This window comes from Dermacentor silvarum, chromosome 6 (assembly GCF_013339745.2).
Source record: "Dermacentor silvarum isolate Dsil-2018 chromosome 6, BIME_Dsil_1.4, whole genome shotgun sequence".
Lineage (NCBI taxonomy): Eukaryota > Metazoa > Arthropoda > Arachnida > Ixodida > Ixodidae > Dermacentor > Dermacentor silvarum.
In genome coordinates, this window is record NC_051159.1 from 41,788,450 (window position 1) to 41,806,440 (window position 17,991).

The 17,991-nt window shown below is 47.3% G+C and overlaps 1 protein-coding gene across 1 annotated transcript in view; it reads left to right on the top strand.

The window, feature by feature from the left end:
• Positions 1-6,932, top strand: part of LOC119456629 (uncharacterized) — a 31,596-nt gene extending 24,664 nt beyond the window's left edge. Inside the window, exon 7 of the mRNA XM_037718454.2 lies at positions 6,557-6,932. Coding sequence (XP_037574382.1) covers positions 6,557-6,932 — 376 coding nt within the window. The remainder of the gene's footprint in view (positions 1-6,556) is intronic.
• The last annotated feature ends 11,059 nt before the right edge of the window (positions 6,933-17,991 follow it).

Consider the following 17,991-nt stretch of genomic DNA (forward strand, 5'->3'; position numbering starts at 1 on the left):
GCCGCTGTATTTCGATGAAGGTAGAATGCGAAATATCTTGCGCTCGCAACATTAGACGCGGGTTAGAGAACTATGGGACATGATGGCGTGGAGCATCGGTTAAAGCATCGGTATTCTAGGCTCAAGGTCCCGAGCTCGAAATCTCGTCCATGCCAAAAGCTTTTCAAACTTGGAGGAAAGCCTGATATTGAGAAAAAAGAAAAGAACGCGGCCAGGAGCACCTACCTTTGCACAAGTCCGCGTGCAACCAAATTAGGAAGGCCCAGTGAGCTTCAGGTGACTCCCTCGCCGGAACAGGAGTTCGCCTTGCATGTACACGGGCGTCATGAATCCTGCAATTAACATATGTCCCTCAGACCCCTGCTGCTACGGGGCACCTGACCGAGGCGGTGCTCCGACCTGCGACATAGCAGAGGGTGCAAAGTTGCTCTGGATTCAGAAAGACCGCCACTGAAAATTCAGCCTGGCAGTGTTGAACACACAAACCCTCTCGAGTGAAGCTAGCTTTGCAATGTTTTTGAGGAAATTTGAGGAAAGTTTGCGAGGGTGAACCGACAGTGGCGGTTCAGTCTCGCGCGCGCATGAAGGACAGCGGGGAGGCAGCGCCGTCTTGGCGCTGCCTCCCCGCTGTCCTTCATGCGCGCAAGCCACCGGAGGAGAAGGAAGGTAGGGGGGGAGGGCGGCGTTCTATTTCGGCGACTGCTGCGTATGTCGCGGCCGAGTGGGATCTATCTTGAAAGCGGTTTGCGACGGGGCAAGAGGTCTCCGTGGGCTGTGTTTTCACCGTTTAGTGCGCCTTGAAGCGCGAGGTAGCACAAAGGTTATTATTGCGATAGCAATTATATGGACACTTCAACCGGATTTCTGCCGTCGGCGTCGCCGTCGCCGTCGCCGTGAGGTTCCCTATAGATAAAATCTTCGCCGCGCGCCGTATGCCCAAGCGGAAGCGTGCGGGGACGCGCGCTATCACGGAGAGCGAACGCACTCATCTCCCACGCGCAAGCAAGGAAGCACGAAGCCAGCGCCGGTGGGAGCGGGGGGGAGGGGCACTTTTACTCTGCCAACAACCGCGCTCGTCGCTCGTCCGCACCGTCTCTTATCTCCACACGGCTCTGACCTTTATGCGCCGTGCATTCGCCGCTCAGTTTCCGTTGAAGCGATAGACCGCACGTACCTTCGCCCGCTGCGGCGTATGCTTGCTGCCAGCGTTTTGACAGTCGTTGTCTGCAGTCATTCAGTGTGATCTATTCGTGTTTGTTTGTGCGCGCTCACACCACGCTTGTTCATTCACTTAGTAATAGTCGGGCCACATTTTCCAACGCACGCTACACATGCAATGCTGCCCGGATCGGCAGTGCAGCGCTACAGGTGTATCCCTTCGCACGCGCTGCCCACGGGAAGCGCTTCTCATCAACACCACCGTTTCACACGCGCCTTCTCGTGGTCATCGAGTCTCTCTTCGTGTCGGTCGACTTACGGCGCAGCACACCTGCTTACTTAATCAGCTCATGTTTACTACAATTCATATTGCTACCAAAACCGCTCACCTTACTTCGTATGACATGGCTGTGTTGCTATCGCATTCATTGCTTCGCCCTTAAGGCGAAACTGTGACATTTTTTTTTTCGCTCGCTGCTGCTGCAGCGATTCCTCACTCCAGTGTTTTGACAGCTAGTTTCCGCGGTCATCGAGTGAGATTTGTTCATGTTTGCTTGTGCGCGCATGATTGAGTAGGCATTTGGACGCGGGTCCCTAGTCCTTTCCTATCGACGCTCTTCCACGCGGCGGGACGGCCAAACAAGTCCCTCAGCTTCTGCTTAGATTTATTTATTGATTTACTTATTGATACTGCAATCCCAGGAAGGGATTTTCGCAGGGTAGGCGTACAGATACAAGCACGGATCAAATATTTACAAAGAAAGCCAGAGACAACAAAGACCGCAAATGATTAAAAAAAATGGATCAGCATTGAAGACAAACAAAAGTTCAATGATGGCAGTGCAACATAGGAGTACAGCAAGGTTCATGGCATATCTTTATTATTCAGGAACACGTAAATATTGAGTGAATATATTACAAAATGTAAGGTGCATAAAGTTGATATTAAGAAATTAGCAACTATATGGGCAGCAGGGAATGAATACATCAGAAGATAAATGTTAATGGACACTGAGGCTGCTGGTGAATGAGGTCAGAGAGTTCTGTAGTACTTGATCGTTAGTAAGCCGATTCCATTCCGTTACTGTTCTTGGAAAAAATGAATATTTAAAGCAGTTATTACGCTGACGAAAAGGGGTGATTGTAAGATTATGACGTTGTCTTGTTGTGTAACCTGAGGAAAAGGATATTAGTCCCTCAATATTAATCTTGAAATGACCTTTGATTATTTGGTATAAAAACTTAAGTCGGGAAACGCGATTTCTTTCGGATACAGATGTCAAACCAGCCCTATTTAACAGATCAGTTACTGATATGCATCCATAGTTGTTGTAAACAAAACGAACTGTTTTCTTTTGTATGTTTTTAATTTTTATTAATGTTCGTTTTAGTAAATGGATCCGAAATTATCGCCGCCTAATCTAATATTGGAAGGACAACCGATTTGTTAGCTTGAAGGCGGACTCTGGGTGTGGAGAGTTTTAGTGCTCGCCTAAGAAAAAAAGGTTTACGGTTAGCATTGCTTATCACCTGATCAATGTGCTTAGTCCAGTCAAGGTCGTTAGTAATTCATAATCCTAGATATTTGTATTGTGCAACTTCGGAGAGGATATTGTCAGCAAAAGAATATTGGAATATCATCGGATTTTTCTTGCGAGTTATTCTAATGTAAACGGTTTTTTTTTTAATTTATCGTCATCGGTTATTTTGTCTTTCATGGTGACTTGTACCTTCGGTAATTTTTGCCGTGACTTGTGAGTAGGACACCAAGCTATCCAACATAATCGCCCGATCACATTTGCTGTGGCCACTCATGCGCCCAACATACTCGTATGTGGTGATCCAGTGGACAAAGTCTAGGTGATCGGTGCCACAGAATGCACCTGGATCCCGTGGTGGAGCCAGGACAACCGTCGGGGTTGTAGACGTTGATGTTGGTAGCCCCGTTTTGAGCCCTGTTTCGTCCGTGTACCCTGCACCTCTCACCAATTTGCTACGTTCCTGAAATAAAGACATCATTGTAAATATATATTTGCAAGCTATTTACACGCAAAGCGACGATACATCAAAAGGGGTGACTACCAAGGTCCACCCCACTTCGACACGTCAATTCCTTTTCTGCAGTCTTTCACACCACTCTTGGCTGCGCCGTAATAATATAAACAAGGTCCAGGTACGAGATCCAATTAGCTGTACAGTGAGCCTCATAAACAAGAAAAAAGTTAGTAATATGCGAAAATACGACGTCGGAAGCATAAAGTTACAATAAATGGGAACTGCATGAAATTGGCGTGGAGACATGACATAAGAAAAAACAGGATGCATGCAGCGACAGATAAATACGGGAATGTCATCAGCAATTTCGAACTTGCAATAAAGGCAGCAGACGAATTGTATTTACAACTATACAGTTCCCAGAGCAGCCACGTAACCTTGACTGGGAAAAGTGACAAAAGCAAATCAAAAGTTTTATGTGTACTAGCGATAAGATGAGAAGGCTTAGCAAGGTGCGAAATAAAAGGGAAATGAGAAGATGGAATAGCAGTCGACTTCATAAAAAATGTCACAGTTTCGCCCTAAGGGCGAAGCATAGAATGCGATAGCAACACAGCCATGTCATACGAAGTAAGGTGAGCGGCTTTGGTAGCAATATGAATTGTAGTAAACATGAGCTGATTAAGTAAGCAGGTGTGCTGCGCCGTAAGTAGACCGACACGAAGAGAGACTCGATGACCACGAGAAGGCGCGTGTGAAACGGTGGTGTTGATGAGAAGCGCTTCCCGTGGGAAGCGCGTGCGAAGGGACACACCTGTAGCGCTGCACTGCCGATCCGGGCAGGCAGCAATGCTTGTGTAGCGTGCGTTGGAAAATGTGGCCCGACTATTACTAACTGAATGAACAAGCGTGGTGTGAGCGCGCACAAACAAACACGAATAGATCACACTGAATGACTGCAGACAAAGACTGTCAAAACGCTGGCAGCAAGCATACGCCGCAGCGGGCGAAGGTACGTGCGGTCTATCGCTTCAACGGAAACTGAGCGGTGAATGCACGGCGCATAAAGGTCAGAGCCGTGTGGAGATAAGAGACGGTGCGGACGAGCGACGAGCGCGGTTGTTGGCAGAGTAGAAGTGCCCCCCTCCCCTCCCCCCCCCCCCCGCTCCCTCCAGCGCTGGCTTCGTGCTTCCTTGCTTGCGCGTGGGAGATGAGTGCGTTCGCTCTCCGTGATAGCGCGCGTCCCCGCACGCTTCCGCTCGGGCATACGGCGCGCGGCGAAGATTTTATCTATAGAGAACCTCACGGCGACGGCGACGCCGACGGCAGAAATCCGGTTGAAGTGTCCATATAATTGCTATCGCAATAAAAGATACAGTTAATATTGCACTCTTACAAAATTTAGGAGCACTGTTGGTGATTAATATGCTGAAAAAAAAAGTTGTCGCAGTTTCACCTGAAAGGCGAAGCATCAATTGCGATAGCAAACTTGTAGAGAGCTATACGGAGTAATGATATTAGCTTTATCAGCTGTATAAACTTGGACATGCAGCAGCATCGGCAACACGCAGAACTGTTGTCGACGCCATCGGCGTTTTGCCCGCGTTCGCTCAAAATGCGTGCGGCGTTGGTGACTGTTGCCGGAGCCTCTGATATAAATAGGCACTGCGTGCCGCAGCTAAACGTCGCCTCCCTTCCCTCCCCCTCCCCCACGGCCTCTCGCAGTCGGAAGAAGGCGCGTTTGCTCTACATACATGGTGATTGTAAAGAAGAACAGAGACGCCTACTTCTGCAGCCCTTAAGCGAGCACGGCGCAGAACGCGCGTTTGTTCTCCGCCGTGCGTTCACTCCCCGTGAAAGACGCGCCCCTCGCGCCCTTTCACTCGCACATACAGCATTCGGCGCGCGGCGACGATTTCTTCTCCAAATGACGTCATACGGAACCTCACGGCGACGGCGACGGCGACGCCGACGGCAGAAATCTGCTTTTGAGTGTCCATATGATTGCTATCGCAATAAAAATTGTCACAGTTTCGCCCTAAGGGCGAAGCAATGAATGCGATAGTAACACAGCGATGTCGTACGAAGTAAGGTGAGCGGCTTTGGTAGCAAAATGCAGCAGCACCAGCAACGCGCAGAACTGTTGTCGACGCCGTCGGCGTTTTGCCCGCGTTCGCACTGAACTCGCGCGGCGTCTATATATAAATACGCATTTGGTGCCGCAGCTAAACGTCGCCTCCCCTCTCTCTCTCCCTCCAGTCCCCCCACAGCCTTTTTCGCGACGGAAAAAGTCGCGTTTGCTCTCTATATATTGGAAAGGAGAAAAGAGACGCTTAATTCTGCAGCCCTTCAGGCAGCACGGCGCAGGACGCGCGTTTGCTCTTCGACGTGCGTTCGTTCCCTGTGAAAGCACGCGTCCCTCGCGCCCTTTCACTTGCGCATACAGTGTCCGGAGCGCGGCGACGATTTCATCGCCGTTGACGTCATACGGAACCTCACGGCGACGGCGACGGCAGAAATCCGCTTTGGAGTGTCCATATAATTGCTATCGCAATAAAATGTAATGCTGAATAGCTTAGCAAAAGAAAGAGAATTCATCATTGACCGTCAGCTTCTAGAAGCTGTACAAGAGTATGTTTATCTAGGCCAGTTACGTACAGGGCAACCTCATGATGAGAAAGAAATGTACCGAGAAAGAAAGGGTTGGAGCACATAATACTGGCGTAACAAAGTCGTGACCACCAGCTTACGGTTACCTTTGAACAGAAAAGTGTACAATCATTGCATTCTACCTACACTAACACATGAGGCTTAAGCTTGCAGGTTAAGAAGGTAGCTTGCGAAGAGCTTAAGGTCCGCGGTATACGAGCAATGGAACAAAATATGTTAGGCGTAATGTTAAGATGTAGGAAGACAGCTGTGTAGAATAAAGATGCAATAGGAGTGTAGCCGATCTCCTAGTTCGCATTAAGAGCAACAAATGGAGCTGGGTAGGCCAGGTAATCCTTAGGGCGGACGGTCTAATGAACTATAGAATGGGCTACGAGAGAAGGTAAGTGCAGTTGAAAACGGCAGAAAATCAGATAGTATGATGAAATTTCGAATATCGTAGACTTAAAATGGAGTCAGCTGGCGCCAAATAGGGGTAATTGGAGTTCGCTAGTAGATGCCTTCGTCCTGCCCTGGAGTTAAAAATGTGATAACGATGAGGATGATGTCAGAACCACAGATTGCTAACGTTAGTCCGACGCCCTTCAACTACGGCGTCTCTCCTAGCCCCGTTAACCATTTTTCGGCTTCGAACTCAGTGACTCAAGCCATACGTCACTTAGAGCTGTAATGTCTGTTGGCGTTGTCCGTGTACAGCGAACCAGTGTGCCACGTGTACACCCGCCACACGCAGGTACGCGCAGTTCGTGGCTGACTGCCGGAACTGCCTCAAGGCTGAGGCGGCCGAATCCGAGCGCAAGCAACTGCGTCGTGACATGACCGAGGCTCGATGCCACCTCATCTCTCAGATGGAGGACGACTTCCGTGACGCCTGCGACGGCTTCAACGATTGGCGCGCGCGCTATCTGCAGCACGAGCTCCGGCGCTCGTACGTGGCGTTGCACGACGGCGACCACTTCTCGGTGCTGGCGTCGCTGCTGCGCTACGAGATCCTGGAGTGCTTGCCGGACCTCGAGAGGCGCACGGAGGAACGCGCTGCCGAGTTGTGGAAAGAGCTGGTCGACCACCGTTGGCGCGACGTCGACGGCTTCTTCGACGACACCGTTTAGGTGTGCCGCGAATATAGTGTCCGTCGCACCCATTCGGCTTGAGTTTCATTCTATGCGCGTTTAACATCGTTGCGAAATGTCTGGGGTAATCACGCAACGCCTATACATTATCTATCTTGATTTCCTGTAAGTAAAGGCGACACTCAACGCGTTCTTTATCTTGTTCTCAAAATTAATCTCTCCAACAAAGTGCTGAAACAGACTCGTCCTTATCCTTTTTCCACCACGACAGCTCTACAATATGCGTTTCTTATTTGGGTAAAAGTGTTTCCGGATTCCACCCGTCACTAAAAAAGCTGAAGACGAGTTTTATTCGTCAACTCAGCACTTCGAGTGCTGCCAGCTCAGCCAACACCCTTGCATAGGTACTAAAATCTACAAGTGTTATTTCCAGCTACGCGCTGCATGCTATACTTGATGCTGCATCTCTTTCTGAACGCACCATGCCCGATGACTAGGTATTTAAATAAGGGGATTGCGGCAATTCAACTAATTATCGTCCCGTTTCGCTAATATTACAGTGCCTACCCGGCTTTCGAGTATATTATTTATTCCCTTCTTTTCCAATACCTCAGTATTTTTTTCCTTCTACATGTGCCAACACGCTTATGGGCGTGGTCTGCTTGCAAAACTCAGCTTTTCAAGTTTGTCACTAACCTTCAAATAAATTTGAATTCTTTGTGTCGACTGATATCATTTATGTAGACTTCTCTAAGCCACTATGACTTCTCAACTGAGGCCCTTCAACGTTCTCATAAGTTAGGTCCAGTGACGTAGTCAGAAATTTTGTTCGGGGGGCTCATGTTGCAGCGCGGCCTCCTCCTTATAGTATCGGTCGAGGGATCAAATACATTAATAATAAGTGCGTTGCCATTGCCATTGTGTATTAATTAGATCCCGCAAACAAATTATTGAACACCACGCACTGTTAGGACAAGTAAAACACTTATTTATTCATAAAATATATTCGTATGTCCCAAAAAGTGTCGAAGAATTGATATCAATGCTTCCATGTTTTTTGTCTAATAAGTAAAGAAAATATCACGCGAACTTCAGAACTGTATCAGTTCGAAACCAGCAAACTAGTGCACGCAGCTATATAGAATACGTAAAGCTAATGAAATGAACAAGTTAAGGACACATATTTTGATGAATCTTTGTCATTCAAGAACCTTGTTTATATTTTTGTAAATATTCAATGGCCAGGGAATACTTTCAATGACGCTGTCCTTCTTTCCAGTGTATTGTACAGGAGCAGATGTTACCGGTCGTGTATTGTGAGTAACTGCACCGAAATTATAGTCGTAACATAGAGTACATATAAAAAAAAGCAGTTCTGCATATTATACAATAGAAATGCGAAGATGCGCAGCTTGATAAAGGGCCAAAAAAAAATGTCGCTGGAAACAAAGTTCGCTTCTTGTAGACACAAAACCTCGCAACAAGGTATTTAAATATAAGTCTGCAATAAATCTACGTATCTATATAGGTAAACGTCATTGTATATAATGCGTCAAATAAGACAAATAAACATGTTTCACAATCACAGATAGTAAACATTACGCATAGAAAGTATGATCGCAGAAATCGTGATATGTGCTTCGGCCAAGCTGCGGTCGCGACAGCACCATGAAAGAGAGAGAGAAAACAACTTCATTGAGAATGCCTGCAGAATCGATTAGGCTCCCTCCACGCAGGAAGGACGAGCTTTCATCGCGACGCGGCCACTACGTGAGTCTCGTGCGTTATGCTCCTCGAGGTCTTGCTCCCTCGCTACTTCCGCGGGTCCGAGAGGGCCGCCTGGGGGTGCCGCCCCCCTTTTCCTCGGTTTAGCTCGGTCGCTGCCTTTCTAGAGCTGCCGAGACCTGCTGGACGGCCTTGAGTTGTGTCTCTTGATCGTAGATCCTCGTTGCAGCCTCTAGCTGCGGCGGGATCGTCGTCTTCTCACTGGCTTCTTTCGGATTTACGCCACAGTCTCAAAGGATGTGAGCCGCGGTAGCTCTCTCCTTCGCACACAATCTACACACGTCACTCGTGTACACACTCGGACACACGTGCTTAGCTAGCACCGGGTCTGTATAATTGTCTGTATAACACTGCCTCCTTCCGGGTAAACCCCGGGTGAGGTGGCGGCATAGTCTGTCTGTTCAGTCTCTACCGTTTCACTATCAAGTTAGTTGAAGGTGGTAATTTTGTCATTGGCACTGTACCGTGACCAACACTCCGAGTCGGCCGTGCTTGCAGCCGCGTGTTTGGTTAGTCCTCGCGCGGCCGCGTTGGCCGTCTCGTTGTTGCTCGCGTTCCCGCGTTCCGACACGTCACCGCCCATGTGGGCCGGATACCACGTGCTCACTGCAGCACTTTTGCGCCCGATGTCTTCGACCTTGAGCAGTATGCGCGCGGCCTTACTACATACCCTACCCCTGGCATAGTTCTTCACTGCCATTCTAGAGTCACACAGCAGTGCAGTGCATCCGGCGTCGGAGACGGCCAAGGCGATGGCCACCTCCTCCGCACGGTGCGCTTCTAGAGTCCGGGCGCTCGCTGCGGTCGTCGTTGCACCCGTCGATGCTCCGACGACCACCGCCGCGTGTGCGTCGCCGCTCCTTCGATACTCCGCCGCGTCCACGTAGACGGCGCCTTCTCTGGCGTGGAGGTCCACGAGAGCCCTGGCCCTCGTCAACCTCCGCTCCTTGTTGTGCTCGGGGTTCACGTTCTTCGGGATCGGGCAGACCCTGAGCTTTCTATTGATGATATCCGGTATAGGTACGTTGTTCTGCTGCTTGCCTTTCCTCGGCTCGAGGCCAAGGTCCCGCAGTATCTGTCTTCCGGTTCTCGTTTCAGAGAGACGTTCGAGTTGCGCTGTTCTCTGTGCCTCGGCTATTTCGTCCAGCGTGTTGTGGACTCCCAGCGCCATTAATTTTTCAGCACTCGTGCTGGTAGAATAATAGATGAAGATGCAGAAATCAAAACGAAAATGTGTATTTTAACTGCTTGCACTGCGGCAACAATTATTCGGCACCCAAAATTTAAAAAAAGGTATTGCATCAGTTCAAAAAAGAAAAGCAGGTAGCTAAAAAGGAAAGAAAAGAACAAGCGAAAGCCACAGATAATGCGCCAAGTTGAACAGCCCAATAGTCGAGTGTGTTTGTTGGGAAACGCTGCATGGGCCGGGTTTTGTTAGAGCAAGGTCGGTCAAAATTGGTTATTGATGTCATCATAATTTTCGTATTCGCATGATAATTTTGATCCCGATGCTGTTACAATAAACAGCAAACAATTTCTGCGGTTCTAAAAGGTAATGAACAGTCATACGTTTTCATAATTATGCGTTTATGGACCTGAAGGAACACAGGTTATTACTTACATTGAGTTTATTGCGATAGCAATTATATGGACACTTCAAGCGGATTTCTGCCGTCGGCGTCACCGTCGTCGTCGCCGTGAAGTTTCGTATAGATTCCAAGGGGGATAAAATCGCCGCCGCGCGCCGTATGCGCGAGCGAAAGCGCGCGGGGGACGCGCGCTATCACGGAGGGCACCCCCCCCCCCCCCCGCGCGCTATCACGGAGAGCGAACGCTCGGCGGAAAGCAAACGTGACCGTCGCGCAAAAGACCGTGAGGGTATGGGAGGGAGGCGGGGCGGCCCTGTGCTGCGGCACCAGAGGCGTATCTTGCCACTCAATCTCCCACGTGAAAGCAACAAAGCGGAAAGAGGGGGGGAGGGGGGGGGGCAGCTTCTCCTCCGCCAACAACTTCTCCTTTGCCGGCATCCTCGGTGCGGACGACCGGGGATGCCGGTCGTCCGCACCGTTTCTTTTCTCCACACGGCTCTGACACGGCTCTGACGTTTCTATGCGTTGTGCATTCGCCGCTCAGTTTCCGTTGAAGCGATGGACCGCGCGAACCTGCGCTTGCTGCCAGCGTTTTGACAGTCGTTGGCTGCGGTCATTCAGTGTGATCTATTCATGTTTGCTTGTGCGCGCTGACACCACGATTGTTAATTCAGTTAGTTAAGTTAATTAAGTTTATGCAGCCGATAAAACTGCTATGCCTACCCCGAATAGCTCTCTACTAATTTGCTATCGCAATCGATGCTTCGCCTTTCGGGCGAAACTGCGACATTTTTTGTTGCTTCACTATCTAAAGGACAAGCTTCACTTGGCGGGTAAATTTAGCGAAGCGGTCAATGATTTCGGACACATTCATGTCGACGTCTCTGGGGGCGTATAGAAGCACCAGCCCAACCATGCGGCCCTGAGACATTGTAGAGCGCAAGTACTCTTTTTAGTAATATAATGTTTGAAAATATTCTCTCTGTGCTCGCAGTGGTCACTGTGCTGTCCAGCTGGCTTGCTGCTTTGTTCGTCCACTTTGTCCACAATAGTCCCAGCTCTCCCAAATCAGCCCTCGCATCCACGCCCTGCGCAAAAACGGCCAAGAGATTTTCTGCTCCTTTCTCTCCAACATCTTACATCGGTGGTATTGCGGATGGTGCAATTACAGAAAAGTCCTTTGAAATTGTCCCCTGTACTCAGCCCTCTATTTCTTCCAGTTTTGTTAGTTGTTCTGCGATGCATGAATTCATCGTCTATTTATCTATTCGCAGACGACTACGGCATCTTCCCCGAATATCTTACAACGAAGACCATGAATTACACAATTTTCATTACTGTGTATACAGGGTGTTTCACTTGGGCCAAACTTGAAAAAATATGCAAACGCTGCACAGCTGGACGTAACCAAGGTATTGTTGTTTGCCGTCGCTTGGAGATATTCCTCAGCATTATCTGATGCGATGCTCCCACGATCCTGCTGTCAGGCACTTGTTCGTCGGCTGGTGATTTCTACAAACAGTTTTCTTGCCAATTCCTGTACTTGTGCAAAGATTTTCGAGAATGAAATAGTCGCATTCTGCCGGTCATTTTCGATCGCCTGCTGTGCCACATCTAGGTCATCAATGGCAACGCTGATGCCGACGTTCCTGGTCTGCAGCTTCTTTGAGAGAGGCAGTGTCACGGCTAACACATACTCCGCTATATGTAGGCTCACAAGCAATGCTGGTAACAAAAGTGCCAACGGTAGACTATTTGTCTGAACTGAACTTTTTCCACTGCCGTTTAACTTTATCTTCTCTAGTGCCGTGATCACTGGTTCAAACAGATTCACAAATGAAATAACGGCGTCATGCTTTTCCACCCAGCGCGTTTCACGTAATTCCAAACGTGGCTGCCTTGTGGACTCGGGAAACATCAAACTTTTCATTTCTCGTAAAACCTGTGAGCGGTTAGAAGATTTGCGGAAAACGTTCGGCGTTGTCTTCAGCGTTCTAAAACAGCTTCGGATATCTGTGATGGAGCAGGCCGCACAGAGAACTAGGTTGAGGAAGTGGCTGGCGCAGTGTCTGTATAGTGCGGCTGTAGATTTCTCGCGAATGGCAGCTTGCACACCAATCGTTTTACGAACCATCAAACTGGCACCATCATAACCTTGGCCTCGAAGATGAGGCATGTTAATTCCAATGTTTAGCAGTAATTTTGTAATGGCATCGAAGAGGGCCAGCTGTTACTTTGTTCCTGTATTAATTGGCACAAACCTAAATACACTTCTTCGATGTCGTTGGCATCCTTGTTTAGGCACCTTGCACAAACGGTAATCTGCTCTATTCCAGCAATATCCGTCGTTTCTTCAGCAAATACGGACAAGCAGCCTGCAGCATTTACTTTTGCAACTAGATTTTCTTTGATAAGTTCACCACAAATTTCTATAATTCGGTATTGTACATCTGCGCTTAAATACGAGGCACTACTGGGGCATCTTTCCAAATGGTTTTTCAGATCTGTGTCTCCACAATCAGCTCCATGCAAAGAAGTGCTCTGAAATATCGGTATTTTCAAAGGAGCTTTGCTTAAATCCATAGGACCACTTTTCGCATGTCCACGGAGAGCCAGACCTTGTCGCCCGCAAAAAAAAAAAGAGCTGTCTCACTAACAGGGCGTCATCATTCTTCTGTTTTCTCTTATTTTACTTTACCTGCTCTGGTACAGCTGATCGATCACATTGGGCGCGCTTTCTAAAAATGCTTGGAGAATATCAGCTACCAGCTGACCGCCGCGGTGATATTTACTATTTTCGTGTGCGTAGAACATTTCAAGCGCGTGCTTCCATTTCTGGAACGGCTTGGACACGAGGGCTCCTGTGCGCGCATGTTGGCCCAAGTTTATTAGTGGCGAGAAGTTGGAGTGGCACCCTCTCCCGAATGACGTCACGGCCATGACGCCACTCGCTCTTCCTCGCTCGTCTGCCGCGCTCGCTCGCTCGCTTCGTGCATGCTCGGTGTATGGGGTGCGCCAGCCGTACTTCCTGAAGGATGTTTTGGCTGCTTTACGCCGTCACGCCTAAAGTGAGCTCTCTTTTTCGAAACTGCGTGAATCGTGTAAATCTGCTTCTTGGATATCGAAGCTATAGAGTTGCAGGGGTTACTGCTTTTGCAAAGCAGAGGTGCGCCGTGTCTGTTCATAAATATTGCGTAAAAACAATGTCTGCAAATTCTGTATGCAAAATTTAAATTGTCCGACACTTCGCTTTAAACTTAACATTCCTTGAGTACTTAGTTATGGCAGACATTTCGTTTTACACGGAACAGCAATATTCCTATTTGGAATCAGTGTATTAGAATGGGATACTGCCTGCGAAGCTTTCATCAAGCTCCTAATTGCTCGGTTGAGTTGGTCTACTCAAATGTTGGTACTGCAGTAATGCGTAAACGCAAGAGTTAGGCACACATCTTTTACGAAGAAATTTTCTACTATTTTCACCTTTCTACGAAGTGCCACCCAGGAAAAGCATTCTACATGGCTGTTAACACGACTGCGCTTCATGTATGTATAGCAATCACCTGAAAGCAAAGGTCACACATACCGCAATGGAGCGTGTACAAGTGGCAGACACCTACCGCAATGGAAGCTACGGACAATCATTATGACGTTATGACGAGGCGCGTAGTGTTCGCGAAACCCTTCCGTTCACTACTACTTTGAATTTACACCATGAAGGAGTCCTTTACAGCGCGAATTGGAATGCCTATAGCATACTCTAGCCACTAGAGTGCAGCTTTGTCGTGCAAAATCGTCACTACCGTCTGCATGACGATGTCTCAAAACGCAATAGTGTTTAATTATACGAACTGAGAACTATTCGCTGCGTCAGCCCAGAAAAGACCCTGTCGTAACCCCCCCCCCCCCCTGGCTACGCCCTGGTTAGGTCCAACTTAGAGATCAGTCAGAGTTAAACAATCAGAGTCAACTAACAAAACTGAAAGAAATAGAGGGCTGAGTACCAAGGATTAAAGGACGCCAAAGTTAAACTTAGTTATGGCGTAACCGTGACCAAGATACGCCACAACTAAGTTTTTTACCCTTTAGGCCCTGGCGTCCTACAAAAAGGACACGAAAAGAAATTGTTCTTTATCCTTACGCAAATGGTTAGCAAACTCAACAAAGAATTTGAGCTATTCTCCATTCCCCTCCGCCAGCATAGGCGACAGTTTCTTCATCCTTGTCTTTTTCAGAAAGCCCTAGAGGTGAAATCAAAATGTCGGAAGGCAAGAAACATGACTGCAGCAGTTTCCACGTCTTTTGATAATATTTTACTCAATACCTATTGTGTCCTTAGCGATCATAATTTTGTGTGTTGTTTCTGATATGGTTAGGAGTGTATTTATATCGGGAACCTTTGCCTCTTATTTGCGCATAGCACGCAGCACGCCATGATCTGCGTGTCCTAAATATAGAACACCAGGGCTCAATGGTTGTCAAGGGCCCTGAATAAGTTGAATGTAGAGTGAGGACGCTGTTGCTTGTAACAGCTTCCGATTCCTTGTGTTATTATTCCGAAGGCGGTAAGTGAGCCTGAACTTCTCCATTCAGTGGAAAGGGGACTCCTATTGTAATAAGTATGTGTATCAAGGACCCAAATATGTTTGCTGCACTATAGGAAGTAGTGCATGTGCGTGTTGGAGGTAGAAGACGATGACGATGAAAAGCAGGATATACAGTTTGCCTTTGCAGGCTAGGGGAGCAGCAATTTCTGCACAGTAGACGAAGAATTTGCCATGTATGGCGAAAATACATCTGACAAGGTGTCTATCAAGTAAATGGAGGCCATTCAAGTGCAATAATGAAGGAAGTGGGCGTGTTGAGGGTAGAAGACGATGAAAACCAGGATACACATGTCCGGAACCGAGGGGTCGCAGCGGAGTGCCAGAACAAGAGGACCAGTGCAGCACGCTTTTAGAACAGACTATCGCGTGCCATGCTTACGCATCGAGCACGCGCCGCCCAACTTTATTTTCGTCTTTTGCAGCCGGCACCAAGGCGCCGGCCGATAGCGCCTACCTTAGCGTCGCCTCGTTGTGGCGTCGGTGGGCGCTACACACAGTTTGCTTTTGCAGGCTTGGGGAGCAGTAATTTCTGCACAATAGACGAAGATTTGGTCACCTATGACAAAAATACATCCGATAAAGCGACTATTAAGTAGATGGAGGCCTTTCAAGGTTAATGATGAAGGACATCTGCGTGTTGGAGGTAGCAGACGATGACGATGAAAAGCGGGATATAGTTTTCTTTTGCAGGCTTGGGGAGCAGTAATTTCTGCACAATAGACGAAGATTTGGTCACCTATGACGAAAATACATCCGATAAAGCGACTATCAAGTAGATGGAGGCCTTTCAAGGTTAATGATGAAGGACATCTGCGTGTTGGAGGTAGCAGACGATGACGATGAAAAGCGGGATATAGTTTTCTTTTGCAGGCTTGGGGAGCAGTACTTTCTGTACAGTAGAGGAATTGACTATCTATGACGAAAACACATCCGACAAAGCGACTATCAAAGATAGAGGCCATTGAAGTGCAATGATGAGCCGTGTATAACCAGCACGAAGAACATTTGTGATGCCTCTGATGCAAAAGAACCACTGTCAAATGACCATCATGCAAGTTTTTATACATTTAAATGTGTGATACAGCCGAGAATAATATGCAACGTCGAAATACTTCATATTGCTCTTTAGAACCACTAAGCCCTGGTGTCCTACATATAGGACATGATGCCATATTTTATGCTGATGTGGTATTCCGAATAAACTAAATATTTTTGTGCTTTTTAGGCCGTAGTATATCAATACAAAACGAAGAAAAAATTTTCTGAACGTTAAAAAAAATCAGGGCTGAAAGGGTTAATTCTGGCGTTCTTCAATCCTTGGTACTCAGCCATCTATTTCTTTCAGTTTTGTTAGTTTTCCTGCGATGCATGAATTCATCGTCTATTCATCGATTTGCTGACGGCTACGGCATTTTCCGCGAATATCTTACAATGAAGACCATGACTTAAACAATTTTTATTACTGTGAAATATGTTTCACTTAACTTGGGCAGAACTTAAAAAATATGCAATTGTTGCATAGCTGGATAGAACGAAGAAAATGTTGTTTGCCGTCGCTTGGAGATACTCAGATTGTTTTTTGCATTCCTCCTAATTACATAATTAATCTTGATTAATATACTTCTAAATAATTATAATTCGATTAATAGTGTTAATGAAAAAATTCTGCAGCAACACGAAAAACTCCCGATACAGCTTTCTGTTACTCAATACGTGCTACATAAAAGTGTTTTTTCGAGCGTGCGTAAAAGAAGCCCGCCAATAGACACAATTTCCGCTCGTCTGGCCCTTTGAGACACTTTGCGTGTATTCGCGGGCGTGTTTCACGCTCAGAGAATTCAGTTACACCTATTAGACGTTAACTGGGAAGAACTATTACGTTTATTTTCCTGTTCTAATTAAATTACGTTTACTACTGTTATAATGCTGTTTTTTACTTTAGCCACCGCACTTGTTTGTAACCAAGGACAGAAGGTCCCCTACGGCCTATGCTCTCGGACCTCCTTCTGTATATTTATGCGTACGTTGTTTTTGTCGATTAATTTAACAAAATAAACTTGAATCGGTTTCCGAACTATCGTGTCTGTGGACGACACTGAGTCACCGGACTAACATGTTCTTCCCGCTTGGACATGTAAGCTGGCGGATTTCCTCCGAAGCCTTTGGATGGTGATTACTGCCCGGCCCACATGGTTTTGCGGCTTTTCAGTTCATATTGGCGAATAATGATGAACTGGCCCCCACATGTGCTACTTTCCTCAATGCACCAGTTATGCAATATATAAGAAACTGTTGGCGATAGAGCAGCGGATTGGCAAAAAGTGAGCGAGGAAATAATTGTGTGCAGCAAGCATAAATCGAGAGAGATAGCATTTTTTTGAGCCACCTTCCTTATTGTTGCTTTACGCTGCGTCGCACCCAGTTTTTTCATTAAACTTTCTTGTGAGTTGATTGTGAATTACTCTTTTATTGATGCGTTGAAGATCCTGATTGCAGCTTAGTAGAAACGTGGGGTCCTCAAAAAAATGTTCTACCTAGCTGGGAGACCTTTGTTAAACAATGTGGCCCTAAAGCCTTGAGTTTTCGCGCGATCCACCCTCATAAGAAGCGAAAACACTATAATAGCGAACATTTAGAGAAGGTGCTGCTCAGCTGATCATCTCGTGATTATTTTCTTGAGTAGCACTATTAAATATTTTCTTGTTACTATGCCGCTCTTAACTAGCATCGTGCAACTGACGCAGAGAGCCCTGAGCGTTGCGCTTAAAGCAAGCAGTGTGTTTAAAGCAAGCAGCGTTCACCTTTGATTGCACTCTGATTGCGAGTCACATTATTTTGCGTTAGGTTTGGTCACACCTTAACTGTAATGTTCCTCACCTTTCTTAATACTGCGAGGTGCCTACTCTTTCGCGTTCCAGAGATATTATTGCGACAACAATTATATGGACACTCCAAGCGCTTTTCTGCCGTCGCTGTCGCCGGGAGGTTCCGTAGAAAGATCAACACAACGTTTGTCCTGATGGCCCCCAAGTTGGGCCTAGCCAGGTGACGTTGAGTTTACTCGCGTCTATTGTGGACCAAATAAAGTTGTTTCACTCACTCACACGGTAACATCGT